This window comes from Ruditapes philippinarum, unplaced genomic scaffold (assembly GCF_026571515.1).
Source record: "Ruditapes philippinarum isolate M1 unplaced genomic scaffold, ASM2657151v2 ctg617_1_1_1_1, whole genome shotgun sequence".
Taxonomy (NCBI): Eukaryota; Metazoa; Mollusca; class Bivalvia; order Venerida; family Veneridae; genus Ruditapes; species Ruditapes philippinarum.
This window is the reverse complement of record NW_026859650.1, coordinates 202774-224788: the sequence shown is the minus strand read 5'-3', so window position 1 is coordinate 224788 and position 22015 is coordinate 202774. Positions and strand designations below refer to the sequence as shown.

The 22015-nt window shown below is 33.1% G+C and overlaps 2 protein-coding genes across 2 annotated transcripts in view; one reads left to right on the top strand and one right to left on the bottom strand.

Moving 5' to 3' along the window:
• Positions 1–1127: 1127 nt before the first annotated feature.
• Positions 1128–13071, bottom strand: LOC132757351 (ras-related protein Rab-28-like). The gene is made up of 6 exons (XM_060748609.1): positions 12930–13071; positions 10526–10622; positions 9575–9663; positions 7063–7189; positions 6045–6148; positions 1128–5253 (listed from the first exon to the last, which is right to left on the bottom strand). Exons 1-6 carry the CDS (start codon positions 13002–13004, stop codon positions 5071–5073), a joined length of 675 nt encoding a protein of 224 aa, XP_060604592.1. The 5' UTR covers positions 13005–13071; the 3' UTR covers positions 1128–5070.
• Positions 13072–13554: 483 nt separating this feature from the next.
• Positions 13555–22015, top strand: part of LOC132757352 (uncharacterized) — a 49156-nt gene continuing 40695 nt past the window's right edge. The window contains exons 1-7 of the mRNA XM_060748610.1: positions 13555–13687; positions 15803–15952; positions 16396–16554; positions 17228–17350; positions 19513–19692; positions 20302–20436; positions 20741–20887. Coding sequence (XP_060604593.1) covers positions 13607–13687; positions 15803–15952; positions 16396–16554; positions 17228–17350; positions 19513–19692; positions 20302–20436; positions 20741–20887 — 975 coding nt within the window. The 5' untranslated portion in view covers positions 13555–13606. The remainder of the gene's footprint in view (positions 13688–15802; positions 15953–16395; positions 16555–17227; positions 17351–19512; positions 19693–20301; positions 20437–20740; positions 20888–22015) is intronic.

Sequence of the window (22015 nt, the reverse complement as noted above, 5' to 3'; positions counted from 1 at the left end):
CTTATGGTTCTTTAAAAGAAGATTTTTTAAGTTTTTACTATATGCATATAGGGAAAATCAATGACCCCCCGGGGCGGGGCCAATTTTGACCCCAGGGCTTTTATTTGAACAAACTTGGTAGACATTCACTAGAAGATGTTTCATGCCAAATATCTAAGCTCTAGCTCTTCTGGTTCTTTAAAAGAAGATTTTTTTAAGTTTTTACTATATGCATATAGGGAAAATCAATTACCCCCCAGGGCGGGGCCAATTTTGACCCCAGGGCTTTTATTTGAACAAACTTGGTAGACATTCACTAGAAGATGTTTCATGCCAAATATCTTAGCTCTAGCTTTTTGGGTTCTTTAAAAGAAGATTTTTAAGTTTTTACTATATGCATATAGGGAAAATCAATGACCCCCTGGGGCGGGGCCAATTTTGACCCCAGGGCTTTTATTTGAACAAACTTGGTAGACATTCACTAGAAGATGTTTCATGCCAAATATCTAAGCTCTAGCTCTTACAGTTCTTTAAAAGAAGATTTTTTAAGTTTTTACTATATGCATATAGGGAAAATCAATGACCCCCCGGGGCGGGGCCAATTTTGACCCCAGGGCTTTTATTTGAACAAACTTGGTAGACACTCACTAGAAGATGTTCCATGCCAAATATCTTAGCTCTAGCTCTTACAGTTCTTTAAAAGAAAATTTTTTAAGTTTTTACTATATGCATATAGGGAAAATCAATGACCCCCCGGGGCGGGGCCAATTTTGACCCCAGGGCTTTTATTTGAACAAACTTGGTAGACACTCATTAGAAGATGTTTCATGCCAAATATCTAAGCTCTAGCTCTTAGGGTTGTTTAAAAGAAGATATTTAAAGATTTTTCTTTCGGTTGCCATGGCAACCAGAGTTCTGCATGGAATTAAATTCTTTGAACAATTTTTAAAGGTGACCACCAAAGGAACATTCCTGTGAAGTTTGGATGAAATTGGCTCAGTGGTTTATGAGGAGATGTCATTTAAAGCAAAAGTTTACGGACGGACGACGGACGACGGACGGACGGACGGACGGACGGACGCCGGACGAAAAGCGATCACAAAAGCTCACCCTGTCACTTTGTGACAGGTGAGCTAAAAACAGAAACACTTGAATAAAAGTGTTCAAGTTAAGGCTATCAAATGCAGCTCATTTATAATTCTACAAAAAATATACTAGATTAACAATGTGAAAATAGTCTGGTTTGCAAACACAGTGAATTAAATATCAAGAATATATTATTTTCAAACTATCAATCATTATATACACTCACACATAGACATATTAAAATGAGACAACAAAACATATTTGTAAAACACAAATGCCCCCTTGTATAAAATCTGTTATTGAGGTCAAATTTCCAAAATTTTGAAACATTGACCCTGAAGGTCAGTCATTTTTATGGGGTAAGGTCACAAATGCCCCAACATAAAATCTGTAATTAAATATCTAAGTTGCCAACAAATTTCCTAAATTTTGAAAATTTGACCTTGAAGGTCAGTATTTTAGGGGTTAAGATAACAAATGCCTCCATTTAAAATCTTACATTTAACCTTGAAGGTCAAAGTCATTTAGTGGTTCAAGTCATTGACTCACTATTTAAAATCTGCAACTGAATTATAAAGTTACAGAAAATTTCCTTAATTTGGAAAATTTGACCATAAAGGTCAAGGTCATTTAGAGGCTTAAGTCACATTTAAATTGTAAACTGAAGGCTAAGTTGTCCATGGACAGACAGAATTACAACATGCCTGCAGATGTATCAATACAGAGGCATAAAAAACCACAAAGCATTCCTAATGTGAGCTGTGAAGCTATCTCCTAGCATTTTCAATTTCTTTGTGACGAGTCTATGGAGTCACATTCAAAACCATCTTATGTGAAAAAATCAAATCTTACTCTGAAGTAACATAAATCTTTAAGTACTAGAAGCTGTATTTTAGTTTTAAATGTTTGGTGTTTTCTTGTGAAAGGCGCAGATATTTGACCAGGTGATTATATTTATTTTGCAATTTTCATGCAAAACTGTTGATCTTGACCATGTGAGTCTTAAATTTCTGGGATTTTCTATGAAACTACAGATCTAAACGATGTGAGCCATTCATTTCTTGGGTTTGTATGTGCAATTGCAGATCCTGCTGCTTAAGCATAGAAAAAAATTCATTAAGAAATAATGGAAATAAAATTAAAATGACAATACAAGTTAATATACAAACAAAATAATTACAGATAATACAGGGAAAACAATATGTATGGATGTACGAGAAAGCAGCAAAGAAAATGGGCGGGAAAAAAATAATCTTTCAGTATAATCAAGAAAAAACTGTCAGAAATTATATATGTTAAATTAACAGAAAAATATCCCTAACATACATGTAAGCCTTTGTATAAATTGAACACATCTTCATTTAAATGTACAAAGTATATTTATTAACATACTGATTATTATAAATAAATTGAAATTAGTTTTCAAGAATTTGAAAGAAAAATAAATATTTTAAAGGCAAAATAATATATATCAAAGTATAAATTGAGAAGAAAAAAAATTACTGAGCAGCTGTTTTCATTCATTCTTTATAAGCATGATAATTATTGTATTACCCTAAAATAGCATTTCCCAAAACCTCATTCATTCAAGACATGTATGCAATTCAATCATTCATAAGAAAATACAATCACTGACCATAAGGAAATATACATATATGTACTCACTGGGCCTTAAAAATATATGATTGAGATTCAAAAATTAATTTCAGCTAAAAAACAAAAGAACAAAATTATAGTAATTTTAAATATTTTGAATATAAGGACTTGACAGGTGTACCAACTTTTGTCTTGCAGCGTGGGCTTCTTATACTCCCTTCCAGTAAACAATCATAAAAATCAACGTCAATAATATTTGACCCAAAAATTAGCCAAATAACAAAGGCAATACTCTATCAATTAAGTATAATACCCTTGTAGACTATTTAGAAATGTATGACAAAATGATAGCTTAACAACTATGGTACAGAAAGGAGATGTGTCTCGTAGACTAAAATGACAAGATCTCAAACCTGCCAATCAATAACAAAATTATGGCAAAAAATTCTAGAATTTTGAAAATCTGACCCTAAAATGTCAAGGTCATTTTACAGTCAAGGTCAAAATAAGCTTTCATCCAGAGAGCTGTGTTCAAGGAGAAAGGCTTTAATTAACTAATGGAATAAAAATGTGAAGATCAAGATTCTTAAATGTCAAGGTCATTTCACAGTCAAGGTCAAAATAAAGCTTTCATCCGGAGATATGTTGTGTCCAAGTAGAAAGGCTTAACTAATGGAATAAAAATGTTTTATGGTCAAGATTAAAGTTGTCTACAGACAATCACGACAAACAGTACCCCTTGCACCTCTTTACCTTCCTAGGGGTCAAAAGGTCAGTCAATAAATGCAATTAACCAGATTCTTATTATAAAAAAATATAGTAACTTGACAACAATACAATTATCACAATCTGCTCAAGCGATATGTGTATGTATAAATACATGAAATTTTTAATCATGTTGACTGGTAATTTTTGCTTTGTACCAAATAATGGAGGTTAATTCTCTGTAGAACACAAATTCAAAGGCTTATTCTTAGTAACCCAGGCATATGTTGTTTTTTTAGATAATTAAGGTTAAGTATCATCCCAGCCATAAGTCAACTTCAAATATAGTTATGCATGCTTTATATTAATTACTTTACTAATTACTGTATATATTATAATATTACCACCAGAAACAATCATCTAATGAAATAACCACAAAGCAAATATTATCCAATCAACATGGTAAAATCAGACATTCTAAGCCAATAATTACCCCCGACTTATGGCCGAGGTTGTCTTATGGCTGAGTAATTACATAAATTTAACATTTTTAATATCAAATACATATACAATGGGAAACAAAACAACAATAGCACAATCATAAACATGTATACAAAACAATTCACTTCTTAACAATTAAAAATATACATGTACTCTCAAACAAACAATATAATATGAATACAACGTAACCCTCTGTGTGATCATTTGAAAGCCTGTCCTCCTTATTGCAATAGTGTCCACTTAAGATACATTTTACTTTTTTTCGTGAGTGACAACTCCATGGAGGAAAATACCAATTTACTATTAAAATATTAAGAAAAACAAGATGGACTACAATACTTGTTGGCACAACTACTTCGTCAAAAGTGCGAGTTAAGTGACGTCGGAAAAATCATGGATTAAAACAATTAAATTACTTTGTATTTTAGTTTTATTACATAAAAATAAATAGAACACGAAAGAGATCATGATGTTAATTACACAATACTCAGAAAATATCATAGAAAATTTTAGATTTCACTTAATAAACTTGTTTAAATTAAGCTTCTTCACATTTGTGCCGGCAGCACTTGTTTTTTAACATTATTCCATGGTTTTCCAGTCCTACGCAGCTCTAATTAAACCAGGTTCCCAATTATACTATTTATAAATAAAAACATTTCCAACATTCTTTTGAAAACAGAGGTGAAATATTTATTAACTTATTATGTTATTATTCTAATTATTTCATCCCAACAGTTCAATAATTGGTAGTCACTTAAATATCAAATTTTGTCATAAGTAAACAATCTTAATGTTGTTATATTTTGAAATTCCAACTTTTTTTCCGTTCATTGTGATATTCCACTATTTTTATTTAAATAAATTATTTCTGTGTCTAGACTAAACTTTAATTTTTTATGGTTATATTTGAAGATTTCCCTCCTTTTACAAACTTAAAATAAATATTCACCTTTTCTTATCCTTAGTTCAAAAATAGAAAGACAACTGTATCTTATTATAATACTAAATAACTTAACAATTTACACATATCTTCATCGTTGAGTTGAAAAAAATGCCTATTAAAAACAAACCAACCAAGCTCAAATCTTTGCTTGCGACATGGCGGAATTCTTTCAATGCACTTTTGGTATTAAATTATATAAAAACTTGGCCAGCGTATCCCCCATCATCTAATTACAGTCACAACCGTGTTATCGATCACTATTGCAGGACGCAGAATGAGCTTTTTGTCGAACTTTGAGGTATAGATCGCGCAGCAATCTCCTCCTGTTTACTGTAATTTACTATTTCCGCCTTTACCACTCGGTGATGTTGCTCCACATCAGGTTTCGTTAGCTTTATACCCAATATTTCCGCTGCGATTTTTTGAAAACACAATGAAACCTGAAAGTTGAAACAAAATAATGTCTTATACCTGACCATGATGGAAAAGCTTAGCCAATATGGAAACGAAGTAGATCAGATTCTTGGTGATATGAAAAATTAATGCATCGTTTTTTATAAAAGCACCATGAAGGCGGGGCAATATATAGCCAAATGCTGTTTCATGTAAAGAAATTTTTATCTTTCAAGTAAAAGAGAGGCCATTCATAAAAGTTTTCCGAAACAAGTTTCATTTAAATTATACTTAAATTTAAAATCTCCAGTGATAAGAAATTGCATATTAAGGTTTCTATGAATCAAGTTGTTGAGATACCTAATTCTCTTATTTTCAAATAAATTGATTCCTTTATATCCTGAATAAATTTCTGAATCAAGAACAATCCAAAGAGATTAAAGAAAATCATAATGACATTTATGTAGCTAACAGTGACCAAAATGAAATAGGGGCCATTTCTTTTGTTTACTAGAGATCTATTGGACCCTTATTCTATTAAGGAATGAACTTTTTTTTGTTTGATTTTGTTTTGTGTAGGGATCACTAGTTTCATGGGTTCAAATCCCATCGGGGGCAAGCTGTTATTTCCCAGAGCAAAAAACTTTACACTCATTGCTCAGTACTGGTTTGTTACAGGGACGGATTTGAAAGTGTAAGAACTTATAGCTTCCTACACAATCAAACTAAAATAAGTATTTCCTCTTTTCAAGAGTGTGTCTATTACCTTATAACTTCTTACACAATCAAACTAACATAAATTCTGTATAAACTAAATATTTCCCCCTCTTATACATACAGAGTCTCCAGTCTTTGCTGATACAAAATGACTAGACATGCCATGTTCCTGTGCAAACTTTTGATGTTTGTCTATTTTAACTGTTCTCATATGTTCAAGGTCAACTGAAAAATAAAAAGATATTTGACTGAATATTGTGCACCAGTAGAAGAGAATTAGAAAAATTTATTGAATTACTTAAACTTCCTTTTATCCATAGATTCTTTATCATCTTTCATCTTTTATTTTAAATCTAATCCCCTATGAGTACCAATCTTGCATATATAAAGGACGGTATAACATAAAGGAAAGTGTTACATCAATCCCTAAGACAAAAACAGTTGTCACACTAAAGTGGACTCAACCATTCTTAATGCTTGATAATTAAACAAGTCATGTAGGATTTTTTTAGTTCACAAAGGGGAATATTTCAATAAATATTATGTAAAAGTTCTTGGACTTGTTTAGAGATTTAAAGTTATGGCCTGTAAAAGACATGAATGAAGTAAAAAAGAATATGTTAAGTGGATTACGAAATACAGTAAATAGTTGCATTGAAAACCTACTTGGGTACATGTAGCATTGTTATACTAAAATGACATTTATATTAGTGTATAGCTCCGTAATTCTTAAAGTTGCATGCCTCCAGATGTGCCAAAATATTTCAAGAAAATCAAACTTGAGAAAAATGTTCAAAGACTTTAACAAAAGAAAAAAGATACAAGTAATTATGAATAATTTACATGTTAAGAGCAATCAATGACTGATTTTGCAACTTACGAAACATCATATTTCTACTGAGTAACTACAGTTATGGCTATTTATGCAATATTTTGACCTTTTTTTGGTAATTCACATGGATTGTAAGAGCTGTTTGCAATGTGTAAATTACTTTCTTTGTTCACTTCACAATTATTTTACTTTCAAATACATTATCAAAATTTTAATGAAAATTAGCATGAATCTGGAGCCATGCTACTTTGAAACACCCAAGCTGAAAAGAAAACAACCTACAACAATGACTGTTGCAAATTCTTACTTTTATTTCCAACAAGAGCCATATGTGGCAGCCTTTCTTTACCAAGCACTTTTCGTATAGTACCGTACCAATCTTCTAAATTGTCAAAACTATTGTGATTTGTTATATCATACACCATCAGAGCACCCTAAAAAGATAATAAAAAAACCAAATATGAGCCGCGTCATGACAAAACCAACATAATGGGTTTGCGACCAGCATGGATCCAGACCAGCCTGCGCATCTGCGCAGTCTAATCAGGATCCATGCTGTTCGCTATCAGTTTCTCTACTTGTTAAAGGGTTTGTAAGCGAACAGCATGGATCCTGATCAGACTGCACGGATGCGCAGGCTGGTCTGGATCCATGCTCATCGCAAACCCATTATGTTGGTTTTGTCGTGACGCGGCTCAAATCCTCTAAACAAGCATCAATTAACAAAATTCTTACCCTAGACCTCAGCATATTTTTGGTTATCTACATTTCTATGCATCTTTTTGTATCAAATGATTAATTTTGTGTTATAAAAAAAATAATGAAGGCTTCCTTAATTGTAGACACAGTCCTATGTAACCCATATAGGGCTCATATTACCTTGCATGTGCAATAAATTCTCATAATTCCTGTATTCTTTGCACACTTTCATAAAGAATATTTCATAAAATCTCAAAGATTAAGAAAATTTCATTATTATGAAAATCAATTCATAACACAAATTCAATAGGGAGATACTTCACCTTTACCCTGCTGATTAGTCTTTGTCACCAGTATAGAGCCAGGCCATCCTGCACATCCGTGCAGCCTGACCAGGCTCTATATTGTTGGCTGCCCTTAAACTCCAAATTCTCACCTTAATATACCTAAAATTGAGAATGGACTGTTCCAAAATGGAAATTGGAAGAGTCCATTTAAGAAATTCAGCAGGCTAAAAGTTAAAACTTAATTTCAAAACAAGATATGTTTGTAAAACATGTATGCCCCCTATCAGCAGCCAATTAGTCATGTGAAAAGGTTATTATGCATGACTTCTGACCCAGTGATCAAACAATTAATAAGGGTTATCAAGTATCTACTGGTCATGACCTTAACCTTTGACCCCTTGACCCAAAACTCAATAGGGGTCATCTGCTGGTCACGACCAATCATCATACAAAGTTTGAAGTTCCTAGGCCTAAGTGTTTTTTCGTTATTGATCGGAAACCATTTTAACATACAAGGTCAATGTGACCTTTGACCCCTTGACCCCAAAATCAATAGGTCATCTGCTGGTCATGACCAATCGCCATACCATGTTTGAAGTTCCTAGGCCAAAGGGTTCTTAAGTTATTGATTTGAAAGCATTTTTACCTACAAGGTCAATGTGACCTTGCCCTTTGACCCCTTAACCCCAATATCAATAGGGGTCATCTACTGGTCATGACCAATCACCATACCAAGTTTGAAGTTCCTAGGCCTAAGGGTTCTTTAGCTATTGATCGGAAACCGTTTTTACCTAAGAGGTAAATGTGACCTTGACCTTTAACCCCTTGACCCCAAAATCAATAGGGGTCATCTACTGATCATGACCAATCACCATATCAAGTTTGAAGTCCCTAGGCCTAAGGGTTCTTTCGTTATTGATCGGAAACCGTTTTTACCTACAAAGTCAATGTGACCTTGACCTTTGACCCCTTAACCCCAAAATCAATAGGGGTCATCTGCTGGTCATGACCAATCACCATACCAAGTTTGAAGTTCCTAGGCCTAAGGGTTCTTTAGTTATTGATCGGAAACCGTTTTTACCTACAAGGTCAATGTGACCTTGACCTTTGACCCCTTAACCCCAAAATCAATAGGGGTCATCTGCTGGTCATAACAAATCACCATACCAAGTTTGAAGTTCCTAGGCCTTAAGGTTCTTTAGTTATTGATCGGAAACCGTTTTTGCTTACAAAGTCAATGTGACCTTGACCTTTGACCCCTTGACCCCAAAATCAATAGGGGTCATCTACTGGTCATGACCAATCACCATACCAAGTTTGAAGTTCCTAGGCCTTAAGGTTCTTTAGTTATTGATCGGAAACCGTTTTTGCTTACAAGGTCAATGTGACCTTGACCTTTGACCCCTTGACCCCAAAATCAATAGGGGTCATCTACTGGTCATGACCAATCACCATACCAAGTTTGAAGTTCCTAGGCCTAAGGGTTCTTTAGTTATCACTCGGAAACCATTTGGTCTACGGACCGACGGACCGACGGACCGACAAGTGCAAAGCAATATACCCCCTTTTCTTCGAAATGGGGGCATAATTATGTTTCTAAATCAATTAAACTGACACATTATGATTATGTTTTTTCTATGATTCCTTGACACTGTGATTCCAAAAGCTGCAATATCTGTCATCAAATGATATAAAACTCCTTTTCCAATTTAGATTAATACTAAAATTTCATTCATAATGAAAACTGCCAATAATCCTATTGTAAATACATAAGCAAAGGTGTCAAAAATGTTCACCTATCTATCTTAATGCCATATATAGAAAAAGACTTACATGAACACCATAAATATAGTTTTCCAGCATAGTACCTCCTAGAGTTTGTCCACCAATATCCCATACCTGCAGTGCTACATTTACATTCCCTGAATAAAATTTTAAAAAAATTTAATTTAATCATATTTTACAATAAGTTTAAGTGAAATTACACCCAATATTTATAACTTCATTGAATAGTACATAAAAGAAGAAATATTGATATGGTAAACCTCCGATTGTTGAAGATTATCAGGTACTTTTATATTTCTGTAACTTGAAACTGATACTGTACCTTTCACCTTATCTTAACCCTTAAATTGTAGATTCAATCTAGACAAAAACATTAATGAGCCGCACCATGACAAATCAACATAGTGTGTTTGTGACCAGCATGTATCTGCTCAGTCTGATCAGGATCTATGCTATTTGCTAGTTTCTCTACTTGTAATAGGGTTTGTAAGCGAACAGAATGGACCTGATCAGACTGCGTGGTTGCAAAGGCTAGTGTGGATCGATGCTGGTCGCAAACAAAATGTTGGTTTTGTTATGGTGCGCTCAATTTTGTCTCTTTATGTAAAATTTAAAAATATGTACTGACTGAATAGTGAAAAATGCAAACCCTGTTCAGACGGCACAGGTGTGCTGGCTTATCTTTGCCGACACTCACCAGGTAACATGGGTATAAACATTTGCCACCAGCAGTCAAAGGGTTTATACAATGTATGCATAAAATGGTTTAACCTAGCAAAAATATGAAGAACAAAAATATTGAAAGTTCTGCATATTTCATCTCATACAAAATCGGTTACAACTGAAGAATCAATTATAACTGGAAGGAGCTAACAGGAAAAAAGTAAGTACATGTGACTGAATACAGACAATATTAAAGAAGCCAAAAAGTATGACTCATCAAATTTTTAAGAATCTAAACTCGATCAATTCTACTGATATTAAATATTAAAATTAGACCTGGTAGTACAATCCTTTTCAGGAAGAAGTCAAGACCAACAGTCTGTTTATATTGCTTTCCAAACTGTTCTTGAGAATATCTTGTAGCTATAGATGTCTGAAAAAAAACACAAATAAAACTGTGTATGTAAAATAAAACTTAGGCATTTCTTAGAAGGTTTTTACCTAACTTTAATTTGACACACCTCATGTCATATGAAAAAACTAGGCTAACATTAAATATTAAAATGCCTTCAGATGAGCAGACAAAGCTAAGGTTTAGTACATCTGACTCCTAATCCATCAGTGATGTGATTCTCTTATGACTTCCACAATCTACACTGGTGTGATTACTGGTTACAAAATTCAGAAAGCAGTCAAATGGTGAGACTTAATAAAGCAATGTTAAGGTCCCAAAATGGGGTTTGACATCAGTAGGAAATAAACAAAACATTACCACAGTAGGTCTGACTAGGTAAGCAATATAGTCATAAAAATTTTTCTGAGACGGTTTATTTTGAATAAGAACTTGAGGAGGTCATGTATACATTTATCCCATATACAAAATTTTTCTAAGCTTTCAGGTGGCCAAAAATGCATTTGGGACAGTCATTTTCGCCTATAGATGCCTCCAAATGATATCCCCGGGTAAGGGCTGTTTTTAGCATACTTTAAAATATCTATAGAAAATGCAGAAAGTAAATGCTAAATTAATTTAGAAATGTAAATATATCATTTGCTCAACTGACTAGTTTTCCAAAATTCAAAACATTTTCTACATTCATTTAAAAGTTAACTTCAATTTGGAGCTGTGCTACTATTAAATTAGTCAAAATATATCTATCTACATATCTATCTTCTGTAAATGTCAAACCCCTCGCGGGGACGTGGACATACTCTTTTTTTCAAGGTTGATCTCATGTATTTCAATGTTGATTGTACAAGAATAAAATCAACTTGTGTTATTATTTAATCTCTTATTGATGTACATGTATTGTATTTTATAAATTGTTTGTACATTGTTGAGGCTCACAGGGAAGACTGGGCTTGCCCAACTGTGTTGCCTCATTAAATAAAGTTGTTTCTTACTTACTGACATGTCTGCGCGTCAAAAATCGCCAGGAAATTAAAAAGACTTGTTTAAAAAGAGGATAAAAGAATATAAAAATTGTTAAAAATAGGGGGCTGAAAATTGGGGTGAGATATGTTCAATGCAAGCTTTGGCTGCACTGAACTACTCCGGGGTAGGGAGTTGGGCAACTGCAGGGGGTAAATGGTTCCAGTAGTTTACCGTCCTAGGAAAGAAAGAGAATTCATAATAGTCTGAAGTTGCTGTGAGTAACCTATAACATAAGGGATGACCATGGCGTGATGTTCGGGAGAGGGGTGTCATATATTCTTCTATGAGGATAGCAACCAGACCATGGTGAATCTTATAGAAAAGGGATAACCTAGCAACTATACGTCTGAGTTCCAGTTTTTGAAGCTTAAGGGAGTGAAGCATGTCAGTGGCGCTAGAGGTCTGACCATAATCTAGCTTGATCCATCGGCTGCTCTTCTTTGGACATTTTCAATTTGATGTATTTGTGTTTTGGTGTGGGGAGACCATAATTTGGAACCATATTCAAGCTGGGGTCTGACTAATGTCTGGTAAGCCATGGACTTACTTAAGTTTGGTTAGCTTTCTTTGATGTCCTGTTTATGTAAGGTTTTCTGATATATCCATACTTAGGTATTTAGCTGAGGAGTGAGGTAACTGATTCTTTTTGGACTCCATGAAGGTAGTATTGTGTTGAGATAGGATACTTCCTTTTAGCGATGTGGATAACTTGACATTTGGAGGGGTTAAATTCAATATCCCACTCCAATATATTGGCGTGCCAAAGCTAGATTCTGAGATGTTTTTGTTTGGGTCAGATTATCTCATCGCCATAGATCTATGTTATATCCTTTGTAAAAGTGGGAGGTCTTGCAGTCAAAACATTAAGGCTAGTGAGTCTATAGCCTAGGCACTAACAAGAGACATAGATAACATATGTTATCTATGTCTCTGCATTAACAAATTTTAGAAGTTTATGTTCAATGTTAAAATCTTCAATGTACTTTAGCCATGTGGGATTTAAACACAGTTAACAGACATAACTGTAAGAAGGAACAACACAAAAAAATGAATGACAACATGTAGACACAGTTGTCATTGTATTTACAAGGGGTGGATTGACTTATCAATTTTGGGGGATGAACTGTCTGGAGGGGTGAGTTGTCTTGGCTTTTTGGGGATGAATCATCTGGGGGGTGAGTTGTCTTGTTTCCATTTACAACATAGTACTTTTGTGATTTGTCTTATATTTTTTTACAGTGTTTTAGGTTCTATCATATTTTTTTACAGTGTTTTAGGTTCTATCACTGTCTATTTCATACCCACCTTTCCTGATGCTCCATCACCCATTATAACAATTTTCAATTGTTTGTCTGGAGTCTCTTCCTCTGAATCAGACATTTTCAGAGACTCACTTGTGGCAATATAAATAGAAAAAATAAAGGAATTTTGAAAATTAGGTCAAAATGTCCTCCATATTGGATTATTTACTTCCTCTGTTGCTGTGCAACGAAGTAAATTGGTCTTTAGTGACAATATATCGAATCTTTGAATAGAAAACTATGATTGATATTAAAAAATATATTGACTTGAATGTATTAACATTGTTAAAATTGGACAAGAAATCATGAAAATTATCATATTTTCACACTAGTTTGGAGGCTATAATTTGAAAAATCTACACGTCATGAAAATAGAAAAATTTATCCAACAGGTGCTCTCAACTGAACCTGATTGTCAATTGTTATCAGTTACACGGATTTATAAATCCGTGACAGTAATAAGATAATAGTTAACAGAATAAATATTTCAACTTTGTAATTTGTACCAATTCAAACACATAAACAGTCTTTATCTATTCTTTTCACTCTAACGTTTATCACGATCGTGCAGAAATTACGATGCACAATCAATGTTTACAAATGGAGGACAGAACAAATTTGTAGACTTTTATTGTGTATCTCCTCCGTAATCTTGATCTGCACGGTTATTTAAGGCTTGAAATGGATGTCACATATGGGTTGTTGTCAAGCCTGGTAAAAACTCGTTCAATCCAAAGAGTGCTATCACCTATTGCATCCCAGGTACGTCTGATTATTGAGTCACAGGACAAACAGGTAGCAGGACACTAATAGTATGCCAAAGTAATTCATGATATTGTGAATAGAATCTAGTTGTTTATCCAAAGAAATATTGATGTATTTGATTTTGATCTAGCTTCAGATGATGAATTGACTTCCCTGTATGAAAAAGCCTATAGCAAGGGGAAGTTAGACAAACAAACTAAAAATCAATGGATTGTCTTGAACATTTTTAGGTTTAGCCCATTTCCTGATCTAGACTGTGTGATTACTGGAGGTTACGTATCATTTTTGGAGGTTACGTACCACATATATATTTTTAAGTATATATGTACCATTGACATATTCAGATATTTTCATCTAATTTCTATGAAATATATACAGACTAAATATTTATGGCTTAATAAATATAATAAAAAAATTAATGAATGAATTATTACATTTGTATCACTTATTGACCTTTTCGAAAACCTAGCTAAACACCGTTTTCCGGTACGTTGCGGATTTAGCTCTGGGGAATTACACCAAATGAAGTACATAACACAGTTACATGATATTTCTATTTTTCTATCATTATTTTACCGTTTAAGGTGAAAAAAATTGATGTTTTTGAAAATTATCAATATTCCTTGCAAATTGCAAGTTTTTGTAAAAAATAAATTGTTTATAATGAAAATCAATAAAATTTAAACAGACATAGTGGAATCAATAAGGTTATTTTCAGCGTAAACTTGTGTATTTACTTTATTTTTTTGTATGGAATTATTCATACAATGATATTCAATTATTTTCTTATAAAGAAATAACTGTTTTATTCCATTTAATTTTAAAAAAGGCCGAAAACATTGAGTTCGCTATTACACTCCATTAGGTGAATTCCCCAGAGCTATGTACAGAAAGTACCGGAAAACGGCGTTTAGCTAGGTTTTCGAATTCGTGAATTTCTTTAAATACATATCATATCAAAGCGATCTTAAATGGCAATATATGTAGTAGTTTACCTGAATCTATGAATGATTATTAAATAGTCAGAAATGAGTAATTAATGATTAATCAAACAATTAAGGTAATATTATAACAAACAAATAACAAACTATGAAATATTATCATTGTTATTATGTTATAATTGTAATTTCATTATAAAAATACAATAGACCGATTAATGCACAAATTTAAAGAAAATTTATAATGATTGTTTTATGATATATCCCTTTATCAACTATTTCTGTATATGTGGTACATAACCTCCAAAAATGGTACATTTATGCAGTGGTACATTTCCTCCATGCTACGAAACCTTCAAATTCCGACAACATCTTAGCAACTGGAAGATAACCAAGTACAGTTGAATGATATAGAACTAATCATTTTTAATAATGATGACATAATTCTAGTCAACATTTCAGACAAAACAAATTGGTATCATATTTCTTAATTTTAATGACTATGTTTCTGTAGAAAATAAATTAAATTACAAAATGACTGTTGCTAGAATGCGTTATTCTGAGATGTTATAGGCCTCATAATACAGTATACATGTACAGTGTTTATGTAAGTAGGTAAGTTTTAAGACATGATTGTATCTTACACACTGTCAAAGAAAACACATCATTATTTACATTTTGTGATCATATTACATTGCTAGAATGCGTTATTCTGAGATGTGCTTAAAGGACATTAACCTCTTAACACCTTAACAGGATTAATTTTAAATATGTACATGTATGAAGGAATGCTGATAAAAACTTGATCAATAAATAAATGATTGATGTGATTATTGACAATTCTAAAAAAAATTAGATTTGTGTCAATGTTTCTTGTGTATTTTAAATTGTCCAAAGACAATCATCCCAGTAAAATAGTTGATACTTTTAAGTTTTCTGACTGAGTATTAGGTATTTTTACTTTTTTATTTATGTAGAAATATTATTATAATTTTCTTTTTTTTGGTGGGTAAAACATCACATCTCATGATCTTGTGTTCATTCATTGAGTTTATTTTGATTTTACAATTAACTAAAAAGTTATATCTTAAGTTTTTAGAACATATTTTTTGTGTTGATAAATTATTCAACCATAAGTTTTATGGACATGTCTGTCATGAATATCATTTTGCAGATATCCTTGTTGATCATTTTGAATGAATCTGAAGATGGTACCCAGCAGATGCTGCATGGAGAGATGGTTCCCTGTGCTAAGACAGTGATGCTGGCATCACATAAACTTGCTACAGTGGCTAAACAACATGCTGAGACTTCTAGTGATCAGGTACAGTCATATATTATGATTTATTATGATGTGCCAATATGGTTTAATTTATATTATGGGTGTGAAATATGGGGAACAAAAGAGATGTAAAATGTTTATGAATATATAACACCTTGTATAAGTTATATGCTCTGTTCCTGCTTTACTGGTCTTATATGTAAATGTGAAACATGTAACTGAAATCTGAAAGTTTTCAGTATCTTTTTCATGTAATAGAATTTATTTCCCATACCATTTTGTTCTAGTAAAGTTTGGTATTAATCATGATATAGAAATTTATAGTATACAGCACTTCTGCTATTAAAGCATTAAAGTGAACATACATGTATCAATGCCAAACATAAAAATGGATCTCCTTAGTGTGTGGATTGATTGTTTCTTAATAATGTTTATGCAGATTTTGATTAATTTATGAATGGAAGTTTTTCTTTTAAATTTCTAAGGAGTTTAAAGCACAGACTATCAGTGCATGTGAAGTGCTGGAACTGTCCAGTTCAAATCTGTACATAGCATCAGAGAGATTGGAGGCCTCCAACTCTAGCAGAGAAGCCAGGAGTAAACTTGTACAAGCCAGCAAAGATGTTCTACAGGGAACAATGAAGGTGATTTTACATAATGCTTATTTTATTTGAAGTATTTATATTACGTTACATTTCTCTTGTCCCTTACACTTACAGAAATGGGTCCAAATCTCGCATATGATTCCTTTACCATACTTGTAAGAAAATTAACCACCTAGATTAACCCATACCACATTAAAGGCAAATAACACCCCAAATACTAATACATTTTTACTTCATTGGAAAGGCAAACATGAATTTTATAATATTTTAATAATGGATTTAGAGTATGTTAGATGCTTGTTACCTGAAGAAAGTATTGAAATAATCTGTCATTAAAATAGCAAAATGAAAACAAAGTAGTATTCTGACTCCCATATATTTACTTATTCACTATAACTATACTAATTGCCAAAAAGACAACAGATGAAAGAGATGGTTCAGGTAATTGGCAATGAGTAACTTATTGAATACTATAAAAGTACACCAAAATTGAAAGCTTTTGAGAAATATTAAAAAAACATTCCTGAGATGTAATAGGCCTCATGATACAGAGTACATGTTTAAGATTAATATTGACTAGTTTTATAGGTAAGTTTTAGGAAATGATTGTATCTTACACACTGTCAAAGAAAACACATCATTATTTACATTTTGTGATCATATTACGATAATGAAACTACTACTTGTTTACATAAGAACTGTTTGTTTGTAGGTTTTGTTAGTGGCAGATGACGCGGAGATTCGTAGGTTGATTACAGCAGTCCATATTGTCACCGAGAAACTGAGTGCCCTTGACATTTGTGGCAATATGAAAGAGCTGGTACACAAATTTAAGGTAAGTATTGTAACTTTGTAAGAAATGAATTCACTTTACTGTATCTTCTTATGCCTGAATTGTAGGGAATAGACAATGTATTTATATTGACATGGATAGTGTTTTGGGTGTGAATGTTTGCAAAATAGTTGGACTATCCTACTCAAGTTAACATATAGAAATAGCCAGTTTTCAAGAATGAAAAAAATGACCTGCCTTGTTAGTATTTCATCAAAATTGATATTAGTGTATAATGATCAATGCATTGTGAGTCTTAAATACCATTATAATCTGTGTGTTGCTCAGTTATGGTTTTCTCTTACTGTAGGATAGACTGTTTTTAAATTATAATTTTCTGTCCAGAGTCATATCCTAGTATAGAGGTATGCAGGAGTTACTTCCCTTTTATAAGATCTGCCATTTGTTCTGCCCATTATCTTTTTAGCTCACCTGTCACAAAGTGACAGGGTGAGCTTTTGTGATCGCTTTTCGTCTGGCGTCCGTCCGTCGTCCGTCCGTCCATCGTCCGTAAACTTTTACTTTAAATGACATCTCCTCATAAACCACTAGGCCAATTTCATCCAAACTTCACAGGAATGTTCCTTTGGTGGTCACCTTTAAAAGTTGTTCAAAGAATTTAATTCCATGCAGAACTCTGGTTGCCATGGCAACCGAAAGAAAAAACTTTAAATATCTTCTTTTAAAAAACCCTTTTAAAAAAGAGCTAGAGCTTAGAAATTTGGCATGAAACATCTTCTAGTGAGTGTCTACCAAGTTTGTTCAAATAAAAGCCCTGGGGTCAAAATTGGCCCCGCCCCAGGGGGTCATTGATTTTCCCTATATGCATATAGTAAAAACTTAAAAAATCTTCTTTTAAAGAACTCAAAGAGCTAGAGCTAAGATATTTAGCATCAAACATGTTCTAATAGGTGTCTACCAAGTTTGTTCAAATAAAAGCCCTGGGGTCAAAATTGGCCCCGCCCTGGGGGTCATTGATTTTCCTTATATGTGTATAGCAAAAACTTAAAAAATCTTCTTTGAAAAAACCCAAATAGCTAGAGTTTAGATATTAAGCATGAAACATCTTCTAGTAAGTGTCTACAAAGTTTGTTCAAATAAAAGCCCTGGGGTCAAAACTGGCCCCGCCCCAGGGGTGTCATTGTTTTTAACTATATGTGTATAGTAAAAACTTAAAAAAATCTTCTTTTAAAAAGCCCAATGAGCTAGAGCTTAGATGTTTAGCATGAAACATCTTCTTATGGGTGTGGGGGGGGGGGCTATATACAGGTGAGCGACCTCAGGGCCATCATGGCCCTCTTGTTTTAAAATGTATCTGTAACTTCATGCATATATTCCATAATTTTTATTGACTTAATTTATACATCATAGTATAGAGGTATTCAGAACTTACTTCCATTTTATTAGAACTGCCATTTTGTATTACACAGTTATCTTTTTTCTAAATGTATATGTGACTTCATGTACAATTTTTCTTGTGAGATCTTTACCTAATTTATACATCTTTATTTCAAAATTAACTACCAGAGTTAATATGTGAATGAATTGTTTCCTGGTTTAATTTCATTTAATGAATTTGATGATCTGAGTATGTTATAACATGCGTTCACCACATTTGAATCCTTAAATGAGCCGCGCCATGACAAAACCAACATAATGGGTTTGCTACCAGCATGGATCCAGACCAGCCTGCGCATCCACGCAGTCTGATCAGGATCCATGCTGTTCGCTATCAGTTCGGGTTTGTAAGCGAACAGCATGGATCCTGATCAGACTGCACGGATGCGCAGGCTGGTCTGGATCCATGCTGGTGGCAAACCCCATTATGTTTGTTTTGTCATGGCGCGGCTCAAATTGTGATTCTTATAGTAACATCATTAGGTAATTTTATGATAATATTTTAATGTAATTATATTTCAAAAGGATGTCCTTTACTATATGAGCCATTTCGATGAACTCTTGTCAGTTTTGTGGATTTTACATCAAGAAAATTCAAGATACCAAATTTATTATCACTTGTATTCCAAGATAAATATTTCTTAAGCTTTACTTAAATAATTTGTGGGGGAACATTGTTCAATGAAATGGCTTGTTTTGAACATTATTTAGACATGAATATGAATTGATCTCAAGTTATTGAATCTTGAAAATTTTGTATTCTATAGGACTTTACTAACGCACTGGCAGTAATGACTGGTATATGTGACAAGCGACAAAGGGACCTAATCCATTCCAGACAAAGGGAGAGAATCATTACAGCAATGAATATTTTAAAGAAAAGTATATCATCACTGAGTATAGCAATGCAAAACTCTGTAAAATACAGTCATAACCCACAAGCACAGGTAACTTAACCCTAACTACACTAAATATCTTAAATGGACTTGTCCATCTTTCAATTAGGACAAAACCATTCATCATTTTTAGGTAAAATTTCAACAGAAATACTGACTGAATAGTGAACAGTACAAACCATGATCAGAAGGCACATAATTATGTGCCAGCTAATCTTGGTCTGCACTGGTACATGGGTAGAATCAGTTGCCATTAAAGGTTAAGAAGTACCTACATATGACATGAAACTTAGAATTGGTAATAAACCGTTGTTTAATATTGATTTTTTTAATATACTATTCTTTTGTATGCTAACTTTGAATAATTGTCATCAAATTCAGGTGAAAGTCTTGAATCGAAATTTTGACTGGTTCACTTATTTATATGCCATTGTTTGTTTTTCACACTGTTTACTTTGTTTGTATTGAAAACTAGTTTACTTCCAGTAGTATTTCAGACTGATTAACTACGTACAACATGTTTGTATTTGAAACTAGATTATTTATTTTATATTTCAGACTGATTTACTTTGTATTTTTGAACTGAATAACTTTGCTTTAGACTGATTAACTTGGTTTATATTTGAGATTTGAGACTGGTTTACTCTATTTATATTTCAGATGGGTAAATCTTACATTGTAAATGAAATACAGTCTGCACTGGGAGATATAATAGATGCTGCACAGAACAGAGATACTGATGAGGAAGATATTGATCTGGAACAACCTGGAAAATTTGTCTCCAGTATTGATATGGTATGTTTTCAAAAATATTATGTAGTACATGAACTGAACTGTTCAGCTGAGCAAAAAGTGCTCAAGGTGAGCTATTGTGATACCCCGACATCTGGCGTCAGTCATCCAATTGTTAACATTTATACGTAATCAACATCTCTTCTTAAACTGCTTCGACAACAGTGATTTAACTCTACAAGAATGATCCTTGTGTGGTCCTCTATAAAATTTGCTTATGTAGTTGGCCAGTCAACAAGTTGGTCACCAGAACTAAAGATAGAGAATTTTCTTCTGAGCTTCACATTTTGCATTGTGTTTTCTACAGGCACTTGAGGCACTCGGTGAAGAGAAGCGTTGTGACCTCCATGTTGACCTTGAGATGTGGACGGAGGAAGCAGTTAGACACAGTATGACTGTTGCACATTTGTGTTATGATAATCACCGAGATCTTATCATCAAAACCTGTCAAAGGGTAATATACGTATTTATTATACCTCATGTAAACTTTTTACTTTATAGCCTAATGTGAAGTCACATTTTGTTATTTCGATCTATCATCTGGGAATGAATATCACCTGGTCAATAATTATTTTTGCAATATTCCCCAGGGGAAGTGATCTTATTTAAGCAAATGTAATGTTCTAGTTCTCTCCCCTAGCTGCAGTCGGTGATGAATGGCTCTCGAAGTAAAAAATTCATAGCAGTGAAAAATTGGGTGTTATTTATCGGGTTGCTTATATGTACTATTACCCTGAGAGACATGTGTAATTTTTATTATATTCAAGGTCTAAGATGAAAGAGAATCCGATGAAAGAGGTACCATTCTACAAAATAAAAAAGTAACTTCAAAATATTGGTACCGTCTGAAGATAAAAATCTTTACATAACTGCTCAGTTAAAAAAAAGAACGGTTTCAAATTTTCAGTCTGAATTAATTTCTTCAGTGATATTCTTTATATTTTATATCCTAGGTAAAGGTTCACTTGAAATGTTTGCCAGACTTGTAATATATCTATGGATGTCAGTGTAGTAGATTAGAAGAATAGCATTATTAGTTAGGATTTATGTAAAAAAAAATACATTTTTTTTCTGTCAAATGTTCCATAATGCTGCAAACTGTTAACTTTTAGCCTGCTATGGTAACAGAATCTACCCATGTGACAAGTGCAGACCAAGATCAGCCTTATAGTTCATGCTTTCTGATCATGGTCTGTACTGGTCGCTCTTCAGTCAGTATGTATCTTGAAATTTTACATAAAAAAATGAATATTTTTTGTCCAGATTAAAAGGTGGAGAAATCCATGCAAGATATTGAGTATGGTATGGGTAAATATGTATATGACAAAGTCTTAAGCAGGCATATAGATATCCTATCCATTCAACAATAGCTTGTATAAATTTAATCCATTAGACGACTTCTCAGGGTAAATGGGTCAAAGATCGCAAAAGAGTTATTTATTTTCCGATAATAAGACATTCAAAAAAGTTAGAAAAAATAGAAATATTTATTGGATTTGACAGTAGTAGTCAGAAATGGTATAAAAATATGGTAAACAATTGGAAGATGGTCAGTATTAAACGTTTCACTGTAAATTACACA

What these genes read in the sequence shown, in the direction of transcription:
- LOC132757351 (XM_060748609.1), bottom strand. Translation starts at nt 13,004, where the DNA reads ATGTCTGATTCAGAGGAAGAGACTCCAGACAAACAATTGAAAATTGTT. An exon ending in GGCTCTTGTTGGAAATAAAA is followed by an intron (nt 6,149 to 7,062) that starts GTAAGAATTTGC and finishes TTTATTTTTCAG; the next exon opens with TTGACCTTGAACATATGAGA. An exon ending in CAGCAAAGACTGGAGACTCT is followed by an intron (nt 5,254 to 6,044) that starts GTATGTATAAGA and finishes TTCAACTTTCAG; the next exon opens with GTTTCATTGTGTTTTCAAAA.